General features: G+C 32.0%; 9 protein-coding genes and 1 pseudogene across 25 annotated transcripts in view; 9 read left to right on the top strand and 1 right to left on the bottom strand.

The window, feature by feature from the left end:
- Nucleotides 1-23229, bottom strand: part of LOC122575590 — a 24682-nt gene extending 1453 nt beyond the window's left edge. For 2 of the 9 annotated variants that reach the window (XR_006319472.1, XR_006319470.1), the window contains exons 1-9: nt 22539-22908; nt 21671-21763; nt 21260-21576; nt 20665-21102; nt 20393-20590; nt 20017-20326; nt 19623-19944; nt 14424-14874; nt 495-561 (exon numbers count right to left, since the gene is read on the bottom strand). Coding sequence is in view for 5 of the 9 variants with exons in the window: in XM_043744709.1 (XP_043600644.1) it covers nt 19625-19944; nt 20017-20326; nt 20393-20590; nt 20665-21102; nt 21260-21576; nt 21671-21689 (1602 nt within the window). In the remaining 4 variants the exon portion in view is untranslated. The other 7 variants (XR_006319471.1, XM_043744709.1, XR_006319473.1 and 4 more) reach the window with 7 other exon arrangements.
- Nucleotides 555-2998, top strand: LOC122575591 (probable tRNA (guanine(26)-N(2))-dimethyltransferase). Its single transcript, XM_043744712.1, has one exon. The coding sequence runs from the start codon at nt 1298-1300 to the stop codon at nt 2825-2827; it is 1530 nt and encodes a 509-aa protein (XP_043600647.1). The 5' UTR covers nt 555-1297; the 3' UTR covers nt 2828-2998.
- Nucleotides 3882-7395, top strand: LOC122575592 (aldo-keto reductase family 1 member B1-like). 3 transcript variants are annotated; one of them, XM_043744715.1, is made up of 7 exons: nt 3882-4161; nt 4708-4822; nt 5347-5514; nt 5983-6099; nt 6432-6839; nt 6952-7100; nt 7182-7395. In XM_043744715.1, the coding sequence occupies exons 2-7, from the start codon at nt 4748-4750 to the stop codon at nt 7222-7224; spliced, it is 960 nt and encodes a 319-aa protein (XP_043600650.1). In that variant the 5' UTR covers nt 3882-4161; nt 4708-4747; the 3' UTR covers nt 7225-7395. The 3 variants fall into 3 exon arrangements, with proteins under 3 accessions (XP_043600650.1, XP_043600651.1, XP_043600648.1); XM_043744716.1 differs by having other exon boundaries at nt 3883-4161; nt 4732-4822; XM_043744713.1 differs by having other exon boundaries at nt 3883-4161; nt 4722-4822.
- On the top strand, nt 7683-10522 carry LOC122575595 (1,5-anhydro-D-fructose reductase-like). Of its 6 annotated transcripts, XR_006319475.1 has the most exons (9): nt 7684-7920; nt 8135-8302; nt 8381-8497; nt 8571-8765; nt 8836-9033; nt 9396-9544; nt 9636-9951; nt 10021-10101; nt 10205-10522. XR_006319475.1 is itself a non-coding variant. In XM_043744720.1 (7 exons), exons 1-7 carry the CDS (start codon nt 7849-7851, stop codon nt 9667-9669), a joined length of 933 nt encoding a protein of 310 aa, XP_043600655.1. In that variant the 5' UTR covers nt 7684-7848; the 3' UTR covers nt 9670-9979. The 6 variants fall into 6 exon arrangements, 3 of the variants coding, with proteins under 3 accessions (XP_043600658.1, XP_043600655.1, XP_043600656.1); XR_006319474.1 differs by having other exon boundaries at nt 10021-10522; XR_006319476.1 differs by lacking the exons at nt 10021-10101; nt 10205-10522 and having other exon boundaries at nt 9636-9740; nt 9814-9979.
- Nucleotides 10652-12106, top strand: LOC122575598. The gene is made up of 2 exons (XM_043744725.1): nt 10652-11166; nt 11282-12106. The coding sequence occupies exons 1-2, from the start codon at nt 11147-11149 to the stop codon at nt 12072-12074; spliced, it is 813 nt and encodes a 270-aa protein (XP_043600660.1). The 5' UTR covers nt 10652-11146; the 3' UTR covers nt 12075-12106.
- On the top strand, nt 12485-15030 carry LOC122575597 (annotated as a pseudogene).
- Nucleotides 15226-17494, top strand: LOC122575593 (aldo-keto reductase family 1 member B1-like). The gene is made up of 5 exons (XM_043744717.1): nt 15226-15491; nt 16243-16722; nt 16819-17025; nt 17100-17248; nt 17330-17494. Exons 1-5 carry the CDS (start codon nt 15417-15419, stop codon nt 17370-17372), a joined length of 954 nt encoding a protein of 317 aa, XP_043600652.1. The 5' UTR covers nt 15226-15416; the 3' UTR covers nt 17373-17494.
- LOC122575594 (aldo-keto reductase family 1 member B1-like) lies at nt 17623-19549 on the top strand. 2 transcript variants are annotated; one of them, XM_043744718.1, is made up of 6 exons: nt 17623-17985; nt 18128-18281; nt 18386-18671; nt 18730-19121; nt 19188-19339; nt 19417-19549. In XM_043744718.1, the coding sequence occupies exons 2-6, from the start codon at nt 18213-18215 to the stop codon at nt 19463-19465; spliced, it is 948 nt and encodes a 315-aa protein (XP_043600653.1). In that variant the 5' UTR covers nt 17623-17985; nt 18128-18212; the 3' UTR covers nt 19466-19549. The 2 variants fall into 2 exon arrangements, with proteins under 2 accessions (XP_043600653.1, XP_043600654.1); XM_043744719.1 differs by lacking the exon at nt 19417-19549 and having other exon boundaries at nt 19170-19297.
- Nucleotides 21688-23048, top strand: LOC122575902. The gene is made up of 3 exons (XM_043745391.1): nt 21688-21701; nt 22337-22617; nt 22769-23048. The coding sequence occupies exons 1-3, from the start codon at nt 21688-21690 to the stop codon at nt 22993-22995; spliced, it is 522 nt and encodes a 173-aa protein (XP_043601326.1). The 3' UTR covers nt 22996-23048.
- Nucleotides 23149-24514, top strand: LOC122575601 (39S ribosomal protein L43, mitochondrial). Its single transcript, XM_043744730.1, has 4 exons — nt 23149-23424; nt 23661-23767; nt 23849-24054; nt 24132-24514. The coding sequence occupies exons 1-4, from the start codon at nt 23288-23290 to the stop codon at nt 24255-24257; spliced, it is 576 nt and encodes a 191-aa protein (XP_043600665.1). The 5' UTR covers nt 23149-23287; the 3' UTR covers nt 24258-24514.

The following is a 24514-nucleotide window of genomic DNA, read 5'->3' as shown; positions in this document are numbered from 1 at the left end:
AATAAATATGTATAACATTTGAAATGCATGTCGTAATAAAATTCTTTGCGGAATGAAATTCGTGACAATGTGACAATTCTAAATTTGATCGAAGGTCTTGTTGCACGATGCATATAAACGATGTCGCTTGTTGCTTCATTGTAGGCAGATTACAAACGAAACAAACTTGAGACTGTTCGATTTACGGATGAATTACGTAAGTACGTAGGATGGGGAAAATAGGCATAATCGATAATAGAATAGATTTTTTTAGGGAATGATAGATCAAGCTCTTTTTTTATTGTGTTAATAATTCTTTAATTTTTTTTATCTTTAAATACAAGTTGCATCACAGATATTCGTTTGTGGTTGCATTGCACTAAAATTTCAAAAATTTCAATACCGTATAAATTTTCGAGGTGGACAATTTCTCTTAGACTTTGAATTTACAAGTTATTTTCAACTTCAAGAAATTAAAACTGTTTTCAATTTGAAATTGATCGAAAGATACTTACACTGACGAAGTATGGAATGGACGTGACATTAACTGGGACTTTTCGTCTCAAGTTCTGAAATACCGACCTGAAAAAAGATCAGAGTGTTTCTTACGCTCTCTGCAATTTGCTGCGGCAAACATGAGAGCTACATTGAATTCAATCTTCACGGATAATAAAGTTAGTTGCTACAAGAAGATCTTCGTTTATTAATAAATAGCTTATCAAGTTATTTACGAGTGGAGGCGGATAGGAAAATCCCTCTCTGATAGAGAACGCTAAAATCAGTGTTGAATTTCTAAGCCGGTATGGTAGTCACGAAATAACCTCGCCATGACAAAATGCAATATCGACAATAGGTATAGCACAATACTGTCATCGCCTGGCGAAATGCGAAATTACAGTATACATCTAATAACAATTTGTTATTGCAAAAATATAACCTATTTATGTACGTTATCTAATTTAATGATTATAAAATATATGATAATTATACTTAACAATATCACATTGACACCATTTGTTATTTTAAAACATATTAAATTTGTATGTTTATACTACCAGAATGCTACATATTAGTTCACGTAACGTTTCACAGATTATAGTAAACATAACCAAAAAATTGCCTTGTTTAGTATATTGTTTAATGTTTAAACACACATGTTAAAAGAATATTTTATAGCAAATTAATATATTCGTAGGTAAAATTTTAGTAACCATATTAAGATATTAGATAGAAAATACAACTATTTTTATACTTTCGATTATATGAAATTCTTAATTGAATATTTTTGAGGTCTAAGAATTGTGTATTTTTATATAACATGGAACAGTGTGTAAAAAAACCAAAATTAGATACAAGTATAAAGGAAGGAGAGGCAGAAATTTTAGTTGACAATACAAACGTATTTTATAATCCTGTTCAAGAATTTAACAGGGATCTTAGCGTAGCTGTGTTAACAACTTACATAAAACATAAAAAGAAGCAACCAACAGAGACAGACACGGAAAAACAAGATGGAATTGTCATGTTGGAAGCTTTATCTGCTACTGGTTTACGTAGCATTCGATATGCCAAAGAAGTGAAAGGCATAAAACAAATCGTAGCCAATGATATTTCTGCAAAGGCAGTTGAAAGCATTAAAAATAATATACAACACAATGGAGTTGAAAATCTTATAAAACCAAGTCATGAAGATGCAACATTGCTCATGTATCAAAGTAGAAAGGACAAGTTTGATGTAATAGATTTAGATCCATATGGTTGTCCTACAATGTTTCTGGATGGCGCGGTACAATGTGTATCAGACGATGGACTGCTTATGATCACAGCTACAGATATGGCAGTATTAGCTGGTAACTCCCCTGAAACTTGTTATCTTAAATATGGAGCTATCTCTTTGAAATCTAAAGCATGCCATGAAATGGCATTAAGAATATTATTGCAAAGTATTGCTTCGCACGCAGGACGATATGGTAGATACATAGTACCAGTACTTTCTGTAAGTGCTGATTTTTATATAAGAGTATTTGTTAAAGTATTTTCCAGTCAAATTAAATGTAAAGAGAATGCAACTAAAATTGGAATGGTATACCAATGCACAGGTTGCGAAAGCATCAACACTCAACCATTATGTTATAAGAAGCCTACTGGAGGCTATAAATTAGCATCTTTACCTTATGTGGATCAACTTTGTAAAATCTGCCAGCATAGGCAACATGAAGGGGGACCGATATGGTTAGGTCCTTTGCATGACCAACATTTTGTATCTAATCTTCTATGTAATTTAGACGAAATGAAGTTGGCAACATTAAAAAGGATAGAAGGAGTTTTAAATGTTATTCGCGAAGAATTAGACGTTCCATTATATTATACTCTTAGTCGTTTAATGTCTACAATCAAATGTATTACACCGTCGATGTTAACATTTCGATCTGCATTATTAAATGCAGGATATTGTGTATCGTATTCACATGCCTGCAAAACATCTGTAAAGACGGATGCTCCAAATGAAGTTATATGGGATATTGTACGTGCATGGGAAAAAAATAATTCCGTGAAAAGAGATAAACTATCAAATGATAGTCCCGCGATAAGAATATTAAAGACACCAACGACAACGAACGTTTCGTTTGATATACATCCTCTGGCCAATCCATTATCTAGGCAAAACAAGCTAACGCGATTTCAACAAAATCCTACGATCAACTGGGGCCCTGGTACACGTGCAAGAACAAGAATAGACTTAGAAAATGGAGTAGAAAATTCGAAAAAGATAAGAAATCAAAATAAAAATTCCAGAAAAGAGAAACCACGATCAACAAACTACACTGAGAAAATAAAGCCTTTATAAAGATATTTATATCTATTCTTGTACCTATACTGTAAATTTTCATTAAAAATACAAGTGTATATAAACGAATACTCAGTCATTAAATTTTTTCATTGACAAAACATACATGTAACGTGTTTTGTAACACCTATAAAATTGTATATACAAATATATTGATAATTTAAAATTCAATATTGTTTTTCTCTTCACATTCTGTAATAAAAGTGTTTCAGTGCTTACATTTGAAATCTTTAACGAGGTAAAATATGAAATTAGCAGCAATGCTAATGAAAAAACACTTACATGTTTGTAAAGCAAAGTTAAAACTCTAAAAACAAAAATAATGATCAACAATCTAATGCTAAAGTATACTTACAAATTAAGTAACTTTCTTAGTAGAACTACAAAGCATCAACTACAAAAACTACAAGTAAAAAAAGTCTATCAAAAGAAAACAGAATCCACGTACATTAATCTCAAAACTTTCAAAAATGGAAATTAGAAAAATATTTGGGGAACTTACGAGAAAATGTTTTTCAATATATGTAAAATAGTAAGAGAAAATCATTAATAAGACAAACAAAAGAAAGAAATTACATTTTGCAAAAGAATATTATTAATAAAAATGGTATATTGTTATATTTCTGAATGACAGCAAAAACATCTTTAGTTTGAATGGACATACTTAATTATATCTGTACTAAAGTGAAATACAAAACTTGCGTCCACCAGTAAAATACTATCGTTTGAGATAAATAAATGTGTTTACACGCGTGATATATATTTTTAAAGAATCTAAAATAAGTCACAAGAAGCTTAATTTTGAAGACGTCAATTTTATCGAATATTTATAAGCAAGAATTAATAAAAGATCAAATAATTATAATGATTAATGAAATTGATAATGCTATGACAAATTATATTTCTTCTATTGACATAAAGAAATAAATTAACTCATATTTATTTATTGTGAAATTAACTTGATTTGACTATTGATGATTGATTATTTTAAATTGTGTGTGTATGTAAAGGCATACTAATGTTAATATAAGGTACATAGGATACATCATACTGGGCAAAAAAGCCATAATGAACATATCTATGTAACATACATGTATGTAAACATTTTTTTATGTTAGCATCATAATAAATAATATTTGATCATTGCTACATTTCATTATATGGATGGATTCTCATGAAAAAAGTGTCATTAGGGCACCAATACAGAAATGTAACAACACTAATGGTTTTGTGCGAAAACCAGGGGAAATCTGAAAACGACCACCATATTGGTGAACTTGCCGAACAGCCCGATTTCGATGATTTTGAAATATGTTTTGAACATTCTCTATGAGGTAATATATAAAGTAATATATAAAATATGTGCATGCGTCCGTATTTTATATACTGTTGAATTATTTTCTAGCTTTGCCAATATTCCTAATTCTTTGTTTATAACCTTATTTTTGTTAATGTCGTTTGCATACTGAATCATTTAAGTTTATGCATACCCTTTTATGTTTCTATGTATATCTTATCTTAAACTGTTTAAACAAAACGAAATTGAAACAAAGATATAGACAAAATGAAAAATGATCTGAAATTACTGGTTGGGAATGACCCAGTATGCAGATTAATACCGTATTATCTTACAATTAATACCTTTGTTATATAATATCATATGATATTCATTCGCAATAATTTTTATAAAATCAATTTGCATATTCATAAAGGAAGATACATTATACATTATATACCAAATCAACCAACAGTATAATTTTAATTATATAATAATTTGCTTCATATCAGAAGACTAACATACATATGGTATGTAAGTTGTTAAGTGGGGGAACTTATCTTAACATTTATAAATTGAGTTCATTCTAATATGTGAATTTTAGAGTGATTGATATAGCATGTTGCAGTAACAACTGTTAAAGGATGGCTGTACCTACGCATACTTTAAGTAATGGGCAAAAAATCCCTGTCTTAGGACTTGGTACTTGGCAAGCTGGAGTGAGTATTTTGTTTAAAAATAATATACAATAACGCACAGATGTACGAAAGTACCGACCAAATCTTTTACTTTATATTCTAAAAGAGACGTTTGACAGATTTCTAGTTAACATAAAGTATAAGGATATTTGAAATAAAAGAAAACAATGTAACAAATAGATATTATTTGCCATTTACTGACTAATTTACTTACAAAATTATTAAACTGGTATGTTTGAAAGTTCTTTATCGTATTATAAATTATTACATATCAATATTTTATAGTCAGTTTTCTTCATTAATAATGGAGAATGATGAAAATGGAGAAAAACACAATAACATTAAATGACATGACAAAATAGCGGTTTTAAAGCTTTAAATTATTCATAGATCTTACAATTTTCGCAATTAAAGTAATTCTTTCAACAGGAAGGATCTCATAAAATTTTCTTCACAAATCTCAAATTATAAATTTTTTAAGATCAGACAGAGTATGATAATATGTATACCACTGAATGATCACTTTTTCATGTAAATTTTTTAAGGACAATCCAGGTGCTGTTGAACAAGCAGTGCGAGACGCGGTGGATGCCGGTTACAGGCATTTTGACTGCGCTTATATCTACTGCAATGAAAAGGAAGTTGGCAAAGCTCTACGCGATAAGATTGCAGAGGGTGTGATAAAACGAGAAGATTTATTTATAACAACAAAGGTAATTTTCTGCCTAATGACAAAGTTTCTAGCCATTAATTTTGCTACTAACTGTTGAAGTAATTACTTCAAGAAAAACTCTACACTTATTCTTTTACCACTGTTACGAAGAGAATAGAATTTAGTGATACAAAAAATTCGATCCATATTATTGTGCCCTTGTATATAAATTATGTTTTGGATTACAAGGTCTAGAAACAAAAGAGCTATAAGTAGATTTCTATTGCTGTTTCTTGTAGCCTTCAGCTAGAGCTACAAGGTTAACTTTTTGGTAATATCCTTTGCTATAAATATATGAACATGCTCCCTATCATAGCTGCTTCTATTATATTGTAACACTGTAAGAGAGAGAATCTCAATCAGTATACACTATATTTATACTTATACCTTTAATATATTTTTCTATTACAAATTCATCTACTTGTTATTATATCAATCAACCTGAACACTAACTTTTTTATACTTTCAGTTATGGAATTCGATGCACAGGAAAGAATTGGTAGTACCAGCGTGCAAAAAATCACTTGAAAATTTCGGATTCGATTATGTTGATCTTTATCTTATTCACTGGCCCATGGGATTTGATGTAAGATTGCATAACTTCACTACGCATTCTAAATCTGTTGACCGGATTGTCTCTTAATCAGAGCTTTTTACTATTAGGAAATTGCGACTCAATTTCAGTTAGAACATTCTTTATTCCAAAATGTAAATACGATATAATTTAATTTTAGTTTTAAAATGTGATGTAACAAAAATAAAATTGTATATAAGAAGGTAGATCTGTAAAAAAAAGAATTATCATTCGAATGACTTTATTAATTCGTTTTTCCGTTCAACAAGTTGGTATCGACATAATAAGCTTGAAAAATAATTGAAAAAAATGATTGCATTATTTATGTAGAAACATAATCCTAGGAAAATTCTGAAGGTCTGTGGCCAGTTGATGAGAAAGGTAATCCCATGTATGGAGACGTGGATTATCTCGATACGTGGCGAGCAATGGAAGAATGTGTAAAGCTGGGATTAACTAAAAGTATAGGTCTTAGCAACTTTAACTCCCAACAGATCGATCGTGTTTTATCGATCGCCCAAATCAAACCTGTCATGTGTCAAGTGGAGTGCCATCCAAACTTAAATCAGAAAAAACTACGTGATTTCTGCACGCAACGTAACATATCTATCACGGCTTACAGCCCATTCGGTTCTCCTAAGCGTACTTGGGCGAAACCTGGCGATCCACAAGTTACCATCGAATCAGCAGAAATAATTGCGATTAGCAAAAAGTATGGGAAGACTCCGGCGCAAGTTGTTTTACGATACTTGGTAATGTATACATATATAAAACAATGGTTATGAAACAAGCATCTTTTTAAAAGTAATTAATGCGCTGCAATGGACTTCACACATTTAATTGAAATAATTATTCTATCAATAGATCGACATTGGTACCATTCCTATACCTAAGTCTAGTTCGAAGGAACGTATTAAGGAAAACATCAATATCTTCGATTTTAAGTTAACATCACAGGAAATTGCAACCATCAATACACTTGACCGTGGAATTCGTATTTGTCCTGCTGCAGAGTAAGTAATATGCGGATACAGTGATTAAACGTGCATATTTCTTGTTTTTACATTTTAATTACAACGAAGTTTTATATTTAGGTATAAGGGACACAAGGACTATCCGTTCACTATAGAATTCTAAAAGAGAAAATAGATTCACTATTTTACATAACTGCCTTATTCTATTAAATAATTCGTTAAACATTTTGTTTTATTAAACGTATATTATATATACAAGAACATATATTCTATGTAATTTTCGTTCATGCTTGTAATTAATTCTATTTTTAATAAATCATTGTTATAAGAAGAACTACTGTTTTAAAAAAGTTTATTCCTATATATCTACCACTTTTCTTCAATATTCATAAACTAAGAATCATATATCGTCATATTTCGTATATCGACATAGGGTAACAAGTTAAATACATAAGATTTATATTATTATTATCAAAATAAATGCTGTCTTCTTCGTTAATTTAAACAAAAAATAACCGTTTGATAACATTTTGAAATATCGTAATAATATTGAGCAACTATCTAATCTTGGTTGTCTAGAATTGTTTCACGTCATCTTTATCGTTATATAATGATTTACTTAGAGTAGAATAGTATGAATAGAAGACTCAACGATACAGTTCAATCAGTTAGTTTCTAGAATATTGTGCGCTTTACATTTGATTACAAGTGGTAGCGGAATTTTCTGACAAAAATTCACCAACGAGATCTACTGTTTTGACGACTTACTTAAAATCTATAATTAGTAATGGCTGAAATACCATCTCTTGCGCTTTCCAATGGATATAAAATGCCTGCTTTTGGTCTTGGTACGTATCAGGTAAGAACATATTTATACATATTTAAAGATAAGACGCAATAATCGAAATAGTTATCGATCGTACATTATGATTACATCTGTACATCTGTGATAAAGATGTTCTAAAAACGTTGTAACAGTTTACTTTTTAGATGTTTACTTAAAATGAGAGTGAGATATAAAATTTCGAGAATAATAGTAGTAATAAAGTAGATTAAATTTTGTACCTTTCCAGTCCCGTGCTGGAGAGGTGGAAGCGGCTGTAAAGGAGGCAATAAACCTAGGATACCGTCACATAGACACAGCGTTCTTCTATCAAAATGAGAAAGAAATTGGTCAGGCAATTCAAGCGAAGATCAAGGATGGAACTGTGAAAAGGGAAGATCTTTTCGTTACAACTAAGGTAATTAAATATTATTTAAAACTTTTAAATTTTATTTTTTATCAGAGATGAAAACATTTCATATAACATTTCTTACAGCTCTGGAATAACTTCCACAAAGAGTCAAGCGTAGTTCCAACATGTAAGAAATCGTTGGAAAATCTCGGATTAAGTTATGTAGATCTTTATCTGATTCATTGGCCATTTGCCTTCAAGGTTCGTTCTAATTCAATATGTTTTAATTACCTGTTTAATGGGCATTTTAAAAAATGTACTAAATATTTTTTAGGAAGGAGACGATTTAATGCCCAGAGACGAAAATGGGGCACTTTTGATGTCGGATACTGACTACCTCGAAACATGGAAAGGAATGGAAGAGTGCGTGCGATTAGGATTAACTCGTAGTATCGGAATTAGTAATTTCAATCAGGAACAGATCACTCGTTTACTTGCTGTAGCCAAGATACTGCCTGTAAATAATCAGGTACAGATTGTTCTCTGTACTACTTGTGGAATTAATTCGCAATTAATTTAAAATTTATTGCTTCTATTAGGTCGAAGTGAGCATAAATGTGGATCAAAAGCCATTGATACAATTCTGCCAAAAACATAATATCACGATAACCGGATATTCACCGCTAGGACAACCAGGTAATAGGGCGGGGATACCAACTTTCTTGGACAATCCAGTGTTAGTAGAGTTTTCTAAAAAGTATAACAAGACGACAGCACAAATTGCTCTAAGATATGTCGTAAGTAAATAATATCTAGTTATAATATTTTTTATCATTTTAGAGATAACTATCTTATTTAAATACTGTGTGGAGAGTGCTATTTCATGTTCTCCGGTTATAGCTACTTTCGTATATATTTCGATATTTCGTTTAACGATAATACAACCTACCATTCGGGCCATTTCCACCAATAAAGATAAGTTTAGTAATACACATACGATTACACATACGAATACATTATACGATTACATACATATGTATATGTGAATCGATCCTTTGCTCTTTAACACAGACTATATCGCTAAAATGGAATTTACTAAGACATCGATCCGTTTATCTACAGATATAAAATTTAATTTTTTTTCATCGAAATATTCCAGTTGCAACAAGGAATCGCTATCATTCCGAAAACAGTAACACCGAGTCGATTGAAAGAAAATATGAATATATTTGATTTTTCCTTAACGGATGAGGAAATGGCCTCTATAGCAAAACTTGGCACGTATCAACGTGTTGCACGATTTGCAGAGTAAGCATCCCGATGGTCCATTAAATTGTAAATTAATTATTCTTGTTATTCGGCAGAGAGATGGTAATGTTATTTCTACTCCTTTTTACAGTGCAAAGGGGCATAAGTACTACCCGTTCGAATAATAAAAGTTTCATTGCAAACAAGTAAAATGACAGGAAATAGCTCATCAGATTCAGTATAAATTAATAGTAAGGTATATCCCCTTTGAACTTGCATAATCCCACGGTGTAATTCGGTACTTGTTTGACCCTTATTTGGTCAATTAGATTTATTGAATGCCATGGAAAATTTCGATGCTCCGGACGACGTGACATCATACGCTGTAACAATGTGGACACTGTCACGGACAAGGCTAATCGCATTCAGCCAATGTTAACCTTCATTAAAGAGTGTATACACTGCGAGTAAATAAAATTGCATCAAAAAAAGAAATTATCAAGCAGAAAGTATTTCATTCTCTTTTTTCCTTGTAGAATCGTTATAAAATGCGAATCGCTAATAACTCATTTAAATGGTTAGTGCAACGTTGAATAACAGAAATAAAAAAAAATAAGGTAATTTCTGACTCTCGCAATACAAATACATTTTTGTACTGCAGCGAAGCACGTACAATCAATATGAAAACAATTCTCGAAACTATAAAACTTCTGTTTCAAGGATGGATGACGCAGTGATGATTATTGTTTCTGTAATCGTTAGAGATACTGTAAGCGGAAATACAATCAACGGACTAGAACGAAGTTGAGTTGTTTGAAAAGATGTATTTTGAATGAAAATTGTATCTAACGAAATGAGAATGCAAATCCTATAGTATATTTCATTTTCATTTTCATGTACCAAATTTTTATAGTCATATGAAAGTACTACTAATTGCTATGAAATCTAATATGCTTAGAATTCTAATATACCTAATTAATTATAATATGTAAATTAATTCATATGCATAATAAATACAATGATGTATACTTTCTGTAAGCATTGTAAATATACCTTTTTTTGTTCTCCATTGATTGCTTCGTATCTTTAAATAAGAGAAGTTCGTAATATAGACTATAGAGTTCTACAGTAGTGCTAGCCTAGATTAACAAAGATTCCATCCAAAAAAAAAGACCATGTCTTATACTCATTAGAAATTCCGGTGTAGATTTTTTCAAGGCCAATAAACAGCAAAGGCTCTTGTGGACGAGAGCCCTTTTTCAGCATAATTCACTTCACCAATAAGCAAAATTGCTTATTCTATATCCGCTCATCGCAACACATAAACGGAATCTTTTACGCGCAAACATAATATTACCCAACAATTTTGCGGTGACATTTTTCCACTATCGTTTCGCTAATCGGTTTAAAAGCAAAATTAATCGTGGTTTCAACGATTTTTCGTTTTAAGAAATTTCAAAAATTTACCTGACAAGATATACCACATACGTAGGTACATGCTTTAACTCGAATTTCGTATCGCAATGTTTGGTAAATTCAAGCACGACCTTCGAGCGATCATTGTTACGGTAAAAGCGACACCTTCTCGATATTATTTGTTATTAGCCCATTGCCGGTCACGTATTCATTATATTATCATTAAATGAACGAAGAAATTACATCATGAATCATATCGCCCAAGCGTAAGTTTCATAAACTACCGTGTTTGAAATGTTGTCTTTTTTCTTTGCAATACCAGTTTTCTCGGTGAAATAAACGCCACGAACATTGAATGCGATCATTAAATGGCTTTTATAGGTGGAACGCGAAATTTTCCAACAAAAGCAGTTCACCAACTTGCAATAGATCGCTATCATCATCAAACATCGCGTCATCCACGATGGTTCAATGCGGTTCCTGGAGATCTAGAATGCTCGATAAGGTGAAAGAATGCCGCGATGCGATTAAGAACATGGTGGCCTTCGACAAGTCGCCAAACAGCATTAAAACTACACAAACAGCCGGCAAACGCCCAAGCAATTCCTCCATCCACATGAGAGCAACGACTTCTCTGTCCTCGATACCGGATGTCATTACGTTCAGCAGCATCGCGTTGAAGCATAAAGAATACGAAGACGTGCCGATTCTAATGAGAGACTCCATATTCAATTCGAATAAATCAGAGAAACTGAACACGTCCGTGGAACCGATCGACCAAACTAACAATGCAAACGATTCGTTTAACCGATTCGTTTCGATGGATAACATGATCAGTAATTCGTTGAAATCATTCCTGGCGCTTGAGGAGCAGGTAAAAGAGGAATGTTTGGAACAGCACGTTTCCTCGATCAAAAAGAAAATTTCAGCGGAGCCGTTTCTTTCTTATGCGGAAGGCAACGCAGAATTCATTTGGACAGACGACACAACGGAGGAGAGTTTTTTTGGTAAGGCATGGAATTCTCTAGAACACTTGGACACGGTCGATATCGGAAATCCACGTAGGAACTCTACATTTTATGAAGATTTTTGCCTGCACAAAAATCGTACTTCTTCCCCGATTCGAAGTCATCCGTTTCAAGATTCTGGCTTTGAAAATAATTTCTCCATATAAGTCTTCACTTATGATTATTTATTGAACATTTCTACGTCCTTTCCTTTTCTACTTCTTTTTTTTATGTTTTTTATGTATTGAACCTTTTGTAAGTTTAGTTCGTATTTAGATCAATAAAGTTTATTACAATGAATATGATCACTTATATCAGTCTGATGTACTCACACTGTGTCCATTCCTAACATTCCACCGACTGAACGTAAACAAAAATATCGTCAGAGTAATAACACCATTACTTGTTGATGACATTTTGGAATCGCGCACAACCAACGATACTTTCATTTAAATTATCCTTTAAGTAATTCTTTTGAACGTGAATTGTGAATCGATTACGTAACCAACCGTCGAGTAATATTCCTATAGGAAAAAAGTGTTTAAAATAACTTGAATGAGCGGAATCACAGTTTGAAACAAAAGCAGAATAATAATATCGAAATTTTTGAAATTATCGATTTCGTGAACGACCATGATGCTGGAATATACGAACGAATACAACGGTTCGTTTCTATCCTGCGGGAAGCTTAAAGAAATATCAACCGTCTTAAAAGAAGGAAGAACTATTCAAAGCAAGGCAATGAATTTTATTCTGACGATAATCAGCTATATAGTCCTGAAAATCGACGATCGAAGTCGCCTCCATGAATTTACGGACACATTCGATGATAGATGTTTGCAAACCTTAAAAAACGACCTAGACAACCTTATGCATTTCAAGACCAAATTTTTCAACTTGTTAATCTTGGAATTGTTATTGGAAACTGTCAAGAAAGAGAACAATTATCGAAACAGACGTCTTAAACTGAATGCGACCGTGGATACGGCAAATAAAGGATATAGCAAAGTAGTTCTTCAGAAAAAAGTCAAGGCTATTGTAAAATTCTTAATTTTCCGAAAGGTAAAGACGTCTTCCTATCTCTACGATCAAAACAATACGTTCAATTGGTTTTCTTACAAACAAAAAATTAGTGTTGTACTTAACAACGAGATCAGTCCAAAAGACAATTTTTTAACGATTAAAAATAATTTAAAGTGTTATTGTGAGAAAGATATTATGAATTGTATTCTTTATAAAAGAAAAAATGAATGTACAAATAATGTGAAGAATTTAACAAACTATACAAATAAGGAACCTAAGTTTTACGAAACGTCTATGTACTATACTTGTATCAACGATCTCTGTACCAAATTCTATTGGTTGCTCTGGTATGGATGGCTGGCGATTTGTATGTATTATTGCTGTAAGCATTTTTTGCCTCACGTTCTTAGGTGTCGTACATCAATTAATCAGTAAAAAATAACACTATGATAGTTTTATTTGCATATATTTATAAGTTAAGCGCGAATTCTGTATTATTCTGTTCAAATTGTTATATACATATATTGCCTTTTCCACATACATGCATGAATGCCACATACGTGATATTAATCTAACTAATCGATACATTTATCAATTATAAGATCGGTAAATCTATTTAACTTGGCCGATTATTTGATAAAAAAATGTATTCCGTAATGCGTTAGCAAGTTAAGATATGGCAAATAATATAATCTATATATATGTTGCGTGATTTATTTAACAGAAGCATTTTATTCTACGTATTTCTACTTATGAACTTTTATTTCTACTTATAAAATGTGAAATATTTATCGAAGTAATAACGTAGCTGAATTCAGCTGGCACTGTTTTCAATACTGTGATATCAAATGTTCTGTATTTTTTATTTCTGCGATATACTCAGAAAAACTATGTATAATCGAGCTTGAGCCCTCTCTCAGTTTAGTAATTATGTACGTCTCCTAAATATAAGCACGTATTTTTACCGTCCGGGAATTTATAATTATGTTTAGCTATAGCATAGTTATAGTAGTATATATATGAAATATAAAATATTTCTATTAATAAAACTTTCAATGCTAGATATGAGTTTAAACGTGTTCAACTGAGAAGTGTTCCTGCTGAAGTATTTAAACACTTATTGTTCATTCATACGCTCTCATAATAAGCTTATTCACGTAAGCTCATGCGTATTGTTCAACAACAAAACAGAAAATATCGATAATGTTTTTGTTTGTACCATTACCGCACATTTGAATAAGAATGAAAAACAAGTGTAAAAGGACGACGATGATCGATTTTAAATTAAATTAAACGTTATGAACACCTGAAGTATTTCAATGTTCACATACTGAAAAAATATATATTCATACGTAAGTAAATACACAACATGCTATTCTTTCCTATTTATTGGTCCAATCTTTGAATATAAACATTTTAAAAATACAATCATTGATCGTGATTAGATATGTGTACTTGGAAATTATAAAAATTTTAGAAAGTTGTCCACTTACCGACAAGTGCAATGACATTTTAAATTTTATTTAACATTCGAGAACGATCCATTTCTGTTATAAGAGTAACTCATTCATTCATCCTTAGTGATCAAAGGATTGTGAATTGTCCCTTGCTGCTCGTAACGGACTCTGTAATTTTCCATAGGGCCCGTTTCTCGTAACGAATTTACCGGAGTCGCAACACTACGCTTCAAATTACAAATACATAGAAAAATTTCTCTATATAACACATAAGATTTATTATGCAAGGTCGCGCACACATCAGAGACTGCCAAACGCATGCGCAGAAAAATCTTGTAGAACAGGACAGTACACTTTTAGGGGTCCACAAGATAAAATTCTTCTTTGTATGTATATCTATGTATTTTTAGCTATAAAATTTGTAACGTTTGTTTACGTGAATTGCGTGAATTGCGTGAATACCTCAAATGCAACAAAATATTAGCACCTGAAAAATAGAATACAGATTAAGATACATTAATTATACATATTTTAAAATTCAGGTGCAAATTTTTCTCAATCAAAGCATACATGATATTTACAAATCAAGTACAGTATAGAAGGATAAGATATTTTAATTTATATCAATATATTAATATTAGAAGAAAAAATTTTATGCTGGTTATTAGCTAGTAACGTGTAAGTTGTAACAAGAAATATATGATATTAAGAGAAATATATTCTGTTTTCAACGAAGGTTTTCGAATAATTTAACAACAATTTATTTTTAAAATATATAAAACAAAACGAAACAATAAATTACGCTTCATCCTTCGATATACGGGTATACGGGTATGTCTCCGGAGAAGGGGACAGGGCACAAGGGTTAATGTAGGATATTTATAAAAGGTGCTGAGCGAATTTACCGGCATTGTGCTGCCGGCACTACTTTCCGACGGTGTATCGAATATCAAAATATAATACCAGTGTTAAATACGTACCCTGTGTTTCAAGTAAGAAAGTTTGTATAAAACATCAAAAATAATCAAAATGGTTCTAAACGTACCGATGATGAAATTCTACAACGGCAACGAAGTGCCGTCATTTGGACTTGGTACATGGAAGGTCAGTACTATTACCGATATAGTAATTAAACATCAAAGAATTTATCGTTTATTTTCAAGAAGAATGTAGATAAAATTATTTACGATATATATGACGAATTCCTTCTTGCGCAACTCGTGTTAATGAATTTCATTCGCAATGTTTTTATAATTTTCTATTTGAAATCTACGGTATAAGATATCTGCAACATTGACATATCAATAAGATGTAATATGTTTCTATGATGTTCTCGAATCTTCCAAATGGATGAACGGTTTGCCCTTGTATCTAGAATGTAGTGGTTCCCTTAATTGTTTTTATAACAAGGGCATTATAATATATATGTCTTCTGACATTTAATGAATTAAAATTTCAAATATGGGAAATCAAACAAAATATTCTGAAACAACCAATTTTCCATCATATTAATATTTATAGAACTATTGGATCTTTCTATATTTTTTTGTATTCGTGTTAACTAGATTTTTATATGCTACCTTCATTATCTTTATACTTTGTACTTTCAACTTCATATGTATATGTATCGATTATTTCCAATCAATAGAAGTGCACATTTAAACACATTTTAAGATAAGTTTATCAGAAATAATACACATAGATGATATCATATCAGTTAAGACTTCAAGTGGAAAATAAAATTATATAACATGATTTTTATTTTTACTACAAATATATTTCTACTTGTATACCTATTGCACAAGTTGTTGTAATTTATCTTTTTCAATTAATTAATAACTTATACATTTTTTAGTCCAAACCTGGAGAAGTTACTCAGGCTGTTAAGGATGCAATTGATATTGGATATAAACATATCGATTGTGCTCATGTTTATGGCAATGAAAAAGAAGTGGGTACTGCTCTTAAAGCAAAGCTGACGGAAGGTATTGTGAAAAGGCAGGACCTTTTTATCACCAGCAAATTATGGAATACTTTCCATAGACCAGACTTAGTTGAACCTGCTATTAAAAAGACTTTATCAGATTTGGGTCTTGAATATTTGGATCTTTACTTAATTCATTGGCCAATGGCATACAAGGAAGGGGATGATCTTTTCCCAAAGAATGCTGATGATAGTCCTGCTCTTAGCAATGTAGACTATGTAGATACATGGAAAGCTATGGAAGCTTTGGTATCTAAAGGACTTGTTAAAAACATTGGTGTTAGCAACTTTAATTCTGAACAAATAGACAGGCTACTTAAAAATTGCAGCATCAAACCAGTTACAAACCAAGTAAATATAAGTTTCTTTCAATTTATAGTGATGTATAATGAATGCATTTTTATATCGAATAATACATTTATAATGTATATAATTGTACATTTATAGATTGAATGCCACCCATATCTTACTCAAAAAAAACTTTCTGACTTCTGCAAACAAAAGGATATTCTTATTACTGCCTACAGTCCCCTTGGATCGCCTGATAGGCCATGGGCTAAGCCAGATGATCCGAAATTGTTAGATGATAAAAAATTAGGTGAACTTGCGAAGAAATATAATAAAACACCTGCTCAAGTTCTTATTAGATACCAGGTATATGCCAATATTTCATTCATGAATTATATTCACAGGTAAACTTCATAATACAATTTTTATTTTTCTTTCAGTTGGATCGTGGTCACATAGTTATCCCTAAATCAGTTACAAAATCAAGAATTGCTCAAAACAGTGAAGTCTTTGACTTTAAACTTTCCGCAGAAGACATTGCATACATTGATACCTTTGACTGCAATGGCAGGATCTGTCCAATGTTTGGGTAAATATTTTTATATTTTTTACTCATGAATGTAATTCTTATAAAATTTGCTTTTGATATTGTCATTTGTATTTTTTTCAGCACGGAGCCCAGCCCTTACTATCCCTTCCACATTCCATTCTAAGCAATCGAATTAAGTTAAAAACCAATATGTACAAACTACTTTCATTGTAATCTTTACAATACTTTTTTCTTCTGTACATTTTCTAAGTGAAATTCGTATAAAATAAACTATACTCTAATAAATATATGTATACGTGTATTTCCCATGCATCATATACTCAAAATTTTTTCCCAAAAGGAAAAAGTAGAAAAGGATATAACAGCTTGAAATAATGGTAGATATGACGAAGCAACTTCAAATTGTCGGAATTATTCTGGTAAACTGATAAAACCAGATAAAGAATTACACCACAGAACTGAGAAATTACCTATAAAGACAGCACAGGAGAAAGGGAAGTATCGCTCACCGTCATCTGTCGTTATACGGTCTTAGTTGTATATATGCGACACTCTCAGTCAATATACGTCCTTATTTTTCTGATTATGTCGTGTTTGTTAGAAAGAATTAATCAGATATCCATATCTTTTATCATTTTATGGTAAGTGTGGAAAATAATAAATGTGTGGTATCATATAATACAAATAGGAGCTTCGATTAACGCTGAGCGTCAATTCATTTGTGGCGGCACTCGACAACGCAAATACCGCCACTCGAGACTAACTAGTAACGGACGACGGTAGCGCAGTGGTTAGCGCCTTAGGTTACGAACGTTTCGGATCCCGGGATCGAATCCCGGCGACCAAAGTTCGATTTTTCTTCCACGATTCTTAAATAGGAAGAAAAATACTGCAGTACCCCAACAGCAGCGACATTCTACAACCAGTAGCAACTAAATACCCCGGACAACATACGTACACAGCCACCTCACATTAATGTATTATTTTGAATGCACATGTGACGATGGCACAACAAATCGTGAAATTTAATAATGGCAATACTTGCCCCATTCTTGGTTTGGGTACTTGGCAGGTACGTTAATGTTAAATCAAGATTATTTAAAAATTTCGAAATTTGAACCATTTTTTAATTACGTTCATCTATAATAATTTATTCCACACTTTTATGTCGAATAGTCCAAGCCGAATGAAGTGATTCAAGCAGTTAAAGATGCCATTGACATCGGCTACCGGCATCTAGATTGTGCCCCCGTTTATGCAAACGAACCAGAGGTCGGTGCAGCAGTTGCCGCAAAAATTAAAGAAGGCGTTATTAAACGGGAAGATATTTTTATCACGAGTAAATTGTGGAATACGTACCATCAACCTGATCTAGTCGAACCTGCATTAAAGAAAACTTTGAATAATCTTGGGCTGGAATACCTCGATCTTTACTTGATGCATTCACCAATGGGGTTCAAGCGTAAGTTTTAATCTTTACTTTTGCTTAATTAATAAATAAAATATATTTCTTTTTGCAGCTGGTGATGATCCATTCCCTACAGATGCTGATGGTAAAACTATAAACGATGATACTGATTATGTCGATACTTGGCATGCAATGGAGAATCTTGTAAAGAAAGGTCTTGTAAAGAACATTGGAGTGAGCAACTTCAATTATCAACAAATGGAACGAATACTTTCTAACTGTACAATAAAACCAGTGACAAATCAGATTGAATGCCATCCATATTTAATTGAGAAGAAATTATGTGACTTTTGCAATTCTAAAGGAGTCCTGATTACTGCTTACTGTCCTTTCGCTAAGCCTGGTCTTAATGTTGATGAGCCTGTACTGTTAGAAGACTCAACAATTACAGCGCTAGCTACCAAATGCAAAAAAACTCCTGCTCAAGTAGTACTGCGATATCAAGTATGTATTTTAATGATAAAATCACATTCATAAGTCAAATTAAAAAAGAAGAAATTTATTAAATAGATACAACGTGGACACATAGTGATTCCTAAATCAGTAACAAAATCGAGAATACAAGAAAACTTTAATATCTTTGATTTTGAATTAAGTTCAGAGGATATGGATACAATAAATAGTATGAATTGTAATAAAAGAGTTGGCTTAAGACCTGAAAAGTATGTATTAAAAAATTGCTTAATATAAAAAATAATGTTTGGAACTTCCTTATTTCATAATTATTTGTTTGATTTAGTTTCAGATTTAGTCACCACAAATACTTCCCCTACAACACAGAATTTTAATATTATTCTATTCAACACTAATAAACAGAATTTTAATATTATATTATAAACCATGAATAATGAAATATATTTCTTTTTAAATTATTAAGCTTTTTTTCATGAAATCCCTTTAGTCTAACTTTACGTCATAACAAATGGAACAATAAATAACTCTTACGGTTAGGTGCACTGGCACAATGATTCATCACTGTCTTCACAACCGCATGAGCAACATTCGCAAAACTCATCCTCACTGTCCTCTTCAGCCAACTGCTTTGAACCAATTGGTTGATATTCCCCGGAAGGACCTAGTGGATCATCGCTACAGTTACAGGTTGCGTTGGATAACCCACGGGCACATTTGCCCCTGCAATTACACCTGCAGCTTCCAACTAGACGTGGACAGGGCGTCGATGGACAAATTTCACAGGGATCTCTAATATCGCAGGGATTTCTGAGATCACAAGGTGGCACGTATGGTTTGCACCCTGTTCGAATACCTGTATTTTATTTTCATATTAGTTTCTGTCCTTCTCATTAGAGAACTTACTACATTATATATACACACATACCATGATCTGCCATTGTATAACGTGGTAGCTCGTAGAAAGGTTTCCTTGAAGATGTAGCATAACTTCTGATAGATTTGTTACACGGGATTTTGCAAGGAGGAATATGTTTTCCTACACAAGTTTTTTTCAAAACATATTCAAGATCCTGAGGAGTAAAACAAGGGCGATGACACTGCGCTGACTTCGAGTTGGGCTTTGACAATTTGATTGGCTCATCATCGCTTATTTTCTCACCGTTCGATTTTTTTTGGGTAGTGGGCGACTGAGTTCTAGGTTTAACTGTAGCAGTAGTTAATTTTTCAGTTAGTACCTATAAAATATCAAAAAATGAATGATAGTGAAGAATTTGTTATAACGATGAAATAAATTTTTATACATTATTCGCAACAAACGATGTGTGAGTATCTGCGCTTCTCATTTGAGGTACAACTTCCAATTTTTCGTTATTTGACCACCAATTCGATATCCAGGAAGACATTTTTCCGATCTCTCCCTTAGGTTGTTCAGGCTCAGTTCCTTGATCCCATTTTTCAATATTTTGCTTCGATGTAGAAATTATTGCGTCAACCTGTGGCTGTAAGAATATGGAAATAAAAAATATATCAGTTCATCACATTATTCTACTTTAAATGTATAATTTTCACTAACGATGACAGCTTTTTCCTTTTCCTGTTTTTTCTTTGATTCATTTTGTTTATGCAATAAACATTTTTTAGGCACGTAACATATTTTTTTCCCGCTATCATTTAAATCTGGAATGCAGCTAACGACTTTCTTTCGAGTGCAAACATTTTGATACTCCTTAGACGTTAATAATCTATCCATATGTTCCTTGAAAAGCGTTTCCTTCTTTTCCAATTGTTTAATACAATTCTTCAAGTTTAATTCTTCCTCAGCTAGTTGACGAATCTTCGTCAAGCAAAGTAAATCCTCGGAATGTATCGAGTGAAGACTCGGACTAGTGTGACACCGTACTTCTTTCTCCAAATCCTTCAACTTGTTGTTCATCTCCTTATTTATAAGTTCCAAAGATTCTAATTCCATTTCTGTCTCTTCCAATTTAACATCCGCTTGAATGATCTTCTCCTGGGATTAAATTGACTTTTATTATTATACGTTTAAGATAAGAAGATATAATGCAAAAGAGCAGGTGCATTTAGGAAACGACAAATTTTGTAGCGATAATTCAAGCACACTGGTAAGATTTACCCGAATTAAACGCTGAATTTCAATCGTTCCGTACATGCAACTCCTCGGTCTCATTATTCAGATCCTTCACAGCATTCTTCAGACTTTCGAGAAGTTTTTCAGTTTGGTCCGGATAAGGAGCGAACATCTTCATAATCTTGCGAATTTTACAGTACGGTGCGTCGTCGCAATTTTTCGACATCCACATATTGTACGCTATTAACGCAGGAATCGATCGTTCCATCGTCGTAATTTTTTCTTTTAAATATTTCTGTCTACCAAGAAGATCGCAACGTCGCTCCTTTATCTTCATTGTGATATCTTCTAAATAGGGTGAGGAATGTTCGTTCGCCTTCGTGTCTGATTTCGGACCTAGAAATAAAAAAAAGGAAAGTCGAACAACGTTTTATCAAACATATATTTTGTCTGCATAATTTATGAAGTAATTATTTTAAGTATCACCTACATTTACATCGGGACGTCATGATTCTTAAGGCGTAGTTTCTGTCTAAAATAAAATTTTTCGTTCAAGGCCAAAATTGAATGACAATATGTAGATCTGTAATCACAAGTAAAATATTATCATTTTTTATGCAAAACTTTTTAGACGTTTCTGGCGTTATTTGTATGCTACGTAGCGTTTAAACTGATAAATTACAACGACGTATCTTTGATGACATTATCTTTGAAATTTTGATATTACATTAATTTGTTATATATTTGTTATTGACAGTTTCAAGTTGAATAACATATTTACGTATTAATTATCATTCTCGCCGATAACATATAGATTGAAATTAGCAATGATAGTATTTTTAAAAAAACTATCGAACAAGATCGTATGTTTTCTCCGATATCTTCAATCATTTTTGACAATCTTACGCGCAACGAAAATCAACATGCATTAACGTAACGTTCCTGCGTATTGTACAAAATGTATTAGATCTGTTTAATTTACTTATTGGGGAAAAGATATAAAATATATTGCGCTGTTTGAAATCTGGAGCAAATCGAAGTGGATAACAATGTTGCCTCTCGACTTAATCAAGAGTTAATAAAATTAAGAAATTAAATTAAATTCAATTTATGGTAAATTTGATAGTTAGCTTGCAAATGAATTTTAATTTAATAGAAGAACGGAGGATTTGACTAGTCGTGACACGGACGACGATAAATATTCTTTGTTGACCGGAACCAGCACATCTCTTCAGGATAGCAGCGGAAGTACAATTACAGGCTCTATTAGAGCCAACTACGAACGTAATTTCGAAGATCGTATCTTGTATGGACAAAGTGGTGCTCGCAGATTTAGTTATAAAAAAAGAAAGACTTGCAGCGGAAATGGAATATTTAGCGCTCCTCCCGGCGTCAGTCCCCATCATGTTAAATCATCTATTATCCGTCGCAACACAAGTAGAGCTTCTGAACTCCATGCATATTCTACCACACATATCTATTATTTTCTAAATCCACTAGTACACAAAGTTATATAAAACTAAATACACGAGTTACATAATTGTATAAATTATATAAAAATTCAAACATTTTTTTCTTTTTGTGATAGATGGATCTCGATTAATTTTTGTGTGGCCACAAAAACCGCCAAGAAGTAGATTATTAAGAATATTAGCTCCTCTTATGCATGGAATCCTCATTGGATTTCTGTTCATGGATGCCGTTCATCTTTGGCCAGGAGAATTTTTACCTACGTCGTTGCCTTCCATAATACCCGTCCCTTTACCACCCGTGAAATGTAACGTAATTGAACCACGATGGTTCGACAATAGTTAAATGTTATGATCTTTCCTTTGATACTGAAGTCGCGTAGGTTAAATTCGCCTTCGACTGAAACATTTAAAAATTTATGATAAATTTGAATAAATGTAGAAAAAACATATTAACACAAAATGAAAAGTAGCCTTATTTTAATATACATATATAACACTAGAAGTTTCTTAATTTGTTTCCTAAAAGATTAGCCTGTAGGTAAGTATATACTGCATATGTGTATGTATGTATATGTTTATCAAAACACGATACTGTGTGGAATCAGTGAAGGTAAAGAGTACTTTCATCTGCAAGTATGTCAAATAAACATATATTTCAAAAATTTGGATTTTTGCGTGCACCTTTTGGCATTGGTGTCGGACGTTATGTGTGTCAGTTACAAAGAATAACTATAAAATTTTGTAAAAGTCACGGTGGTAGTCGTGGAATGAGGTAAGACAATTCCTTCTCCAACCTCTTCATCAAAATTAAATTTTTATATTACATATGTATCGAAGCAATGGCAGGCGAAAATTCTGAATCTCTATTTTGAGTTATAATTGTTGCATTAATACACATAGTTTATATCTTTTTTTTTTTTAAACATAACCTGCAATATTCCATGCCGGTTGTATGTACATAGATATGTACCTATATAAAAATATTTATTACACTTTTATCACATACAGAAGTTTTTTGGAACATGATTTAGTTGATTATGCAAAACACAATCCTGGAGTCGTAGTATATGTTAAACCAAGAAGGCACAGAAGTCCAGTTATAAAAGCAGAATATTGTAAGTTTATTTATTGCTTATTGTATTAAGAAAAACTTTAAATGGTAAAAGATAATATTGAAATATTTATGCATATTATAGTGAATGGAGAAACACATTGGATGTGTGTTGCTGATTATAGTAGGCAGGATATTATACAATGGATGGAATTATTGAAGACTCAGTATCATAATGGCCCAGATTACAGATTACTTAAATTATGGCATACAGATTTTCCTTCTATTCAAGGACCTTGGACACCATTCACTTTTAAAGATCCATCTTTGAATCAAGTCAAATTTCCAGATGTAAATATGAAAACTTCTCCCGCTTACATGTTTTGTTATTATACATATATATATATATATATCTTATTCATTTTTAGAAAGAGATTGGTAAGGCTATTAAATTGAAACCAACAGCAACAGAAGAATTAATTAGATTATTTGAAGAACAACAAGAAGCTGAGAAGCTTAGCGAAGAAATTCCAGTTCAAAAAAGTGTTAATTAAATGATAGTTTCAGCCATTTTTAGTCATTACAAATTTTTAATCAAATATACTGGACATTAAATCAATATTGCCATAGCTTTTCAAAATGACATTTGGTTTGTTCATATTTATGTGATAGTACAAGAAATCTAATAAACATATTTGTTTAATATCCAAATAGAAACCTTTATGTACATATGTCAAATGATCATGTAAATCAATTAATCGTTGTAAGATTATGGCTATTGTAAAATAAATATATATAGCTTATAAATATA

This window comes from Bombus pyrosoma, linkage group LG15 (genome assembly GCF_014825855.1).
Source record: "Bombus pyrosoma isolate SC7728 linkage group LG15, ASM1482585v1, whole genome shotgun sequence".
In the NCBI taxonomy this organism is placed as follows: domain Eukaryota; kingdom Metazoa; phylum Arthropoda; class Insecta; order Hymenoptera; family Apidae; genus Bombus; species Bombus pyrosoma.
This window is presented reverse-complemented; position numbering and strand designations above follow the sequence as displayed.

Coding starts and splice junctions, on each gene's coding strand:
- LOC122575591 (XM_043744712.1), top strand. CDS start 1,298: ATGGAACAGTGTGTAAAAAAACCAAAATTAGATACAAGTATAAAGGAA.
- LOC122575592 (XM_043744715.1), top strand. CDS start 4,748: ATGGCTGTACCTACGCATACTTTAAGTAATGGGCAAAAAATCCCTGTC. Junction 5,515..5,982: donor ATTTATTTATAACAACAAAG/GTAATTTTCTGC, acceptor TTATACTTTCAG/TTATGGAATTCGATGCACAG. Junction 7,101..7,181: donor CGTATTTGTCCTGCTGCAGA/GTAAGTAATATG, acceptor TTTTATATTTAG/GTATAAGGGACACAAGGACT.
- LOC122575595 (XM_043744720.1), top strand. CDS start 7,849: ATGGCTGAAATACCATCTCTTGCGCTTTCCAATGGATATAAAATGCCT. Junction 8,303..8,380: donor ATCTTTTCGTTACAACTAAG/GTAATTAAATAT, acceptor CATTTCTTACAG/CTCTGGAATAACTTCCACAA. Junction 8,498..8,570: donor ATTGGCCATTTGCCTTCAAG/GTTCGTTCTAAT, acceptor AATATTTTTTAG/GAAGGAGACGATTTAATGCC.
- LOC122575598 (XM_043744725.1), top strand. CDS start 11,147: ATGAATCATATCGCCCAAGC. Junction 11,167..11,281: donor ATGAATCATATCGCCCAAGC/GTAAGTTTCATA, acceptor TGGCTTTTATAG/GTGGAACGCGAAATTTTCCA.
- LOC122575593 (XM_043744717.1), top strand. CDS start 15,417: ATGGTTCTAAACGTACCGATGATGAAATTCTACAACGGCAACGAAGTG. Junction 15,492..16,242: donor TTGGACTTGGTACATGGAAG/GTCAGTACTATT, acceptor TACATTTTTTAG/TCCAAACCTGGAGAAGTTAC. Junction 16,723..16,818: donor TCAAACCAGTTACAAACCAA/GTAAATATAAGT, acceptor GTACATTTATAG/ATTGAATGCCACCCATATCT.
- LOC122575594 (XM_043744718.1), top strand. CDS start 18,213: ATGGCACAACAAATCGTGAAATTTAATAATGGCAATACTTGCCCCATT. Junction 19,122..19,187: donor AAGTAGTACTGCGATATCAA/GTATGTATTTTA, acceptor TTTATTAAATAG/ATACAACGTGGACACATAGT. Junction 19,340..19,416: donor GTTGGCTTAAGACCTGAAAA/GTATGTATTAAA, acceptor TGTTTGATTTAG/TTTCAGATTTAGTCACCACA.
- LOC122575902 (XM_043745391.1), top strand. Junction 22,618..22,768: donor TATTATCCGTCGCAACACAA/GTAGAGCTTCTG, acceptor TTTTTGTGATAG/ATGGATCTCGATTAATTTTT.
- LOC122575601 (XM_043744730.1), top strand. CDS start 23,288: ATGTCAAATAAACATATATTTCAAAAATTTGGATTTTTGCGTGCACCT. Junction 23,425..23,660: donor GGTGGTAGTCGTGGAATGAG/GTAAGACAATTC, acceptor TATCACATACAG/AAGTTTTTTGGAACATGATT. Junction 23,768..23,848: donor AGTTATAAAAGCAGAATATT/GTAAGTTTATTT, acceptor TGCATATTATAG/TGAATGGAGAAACACATTGG.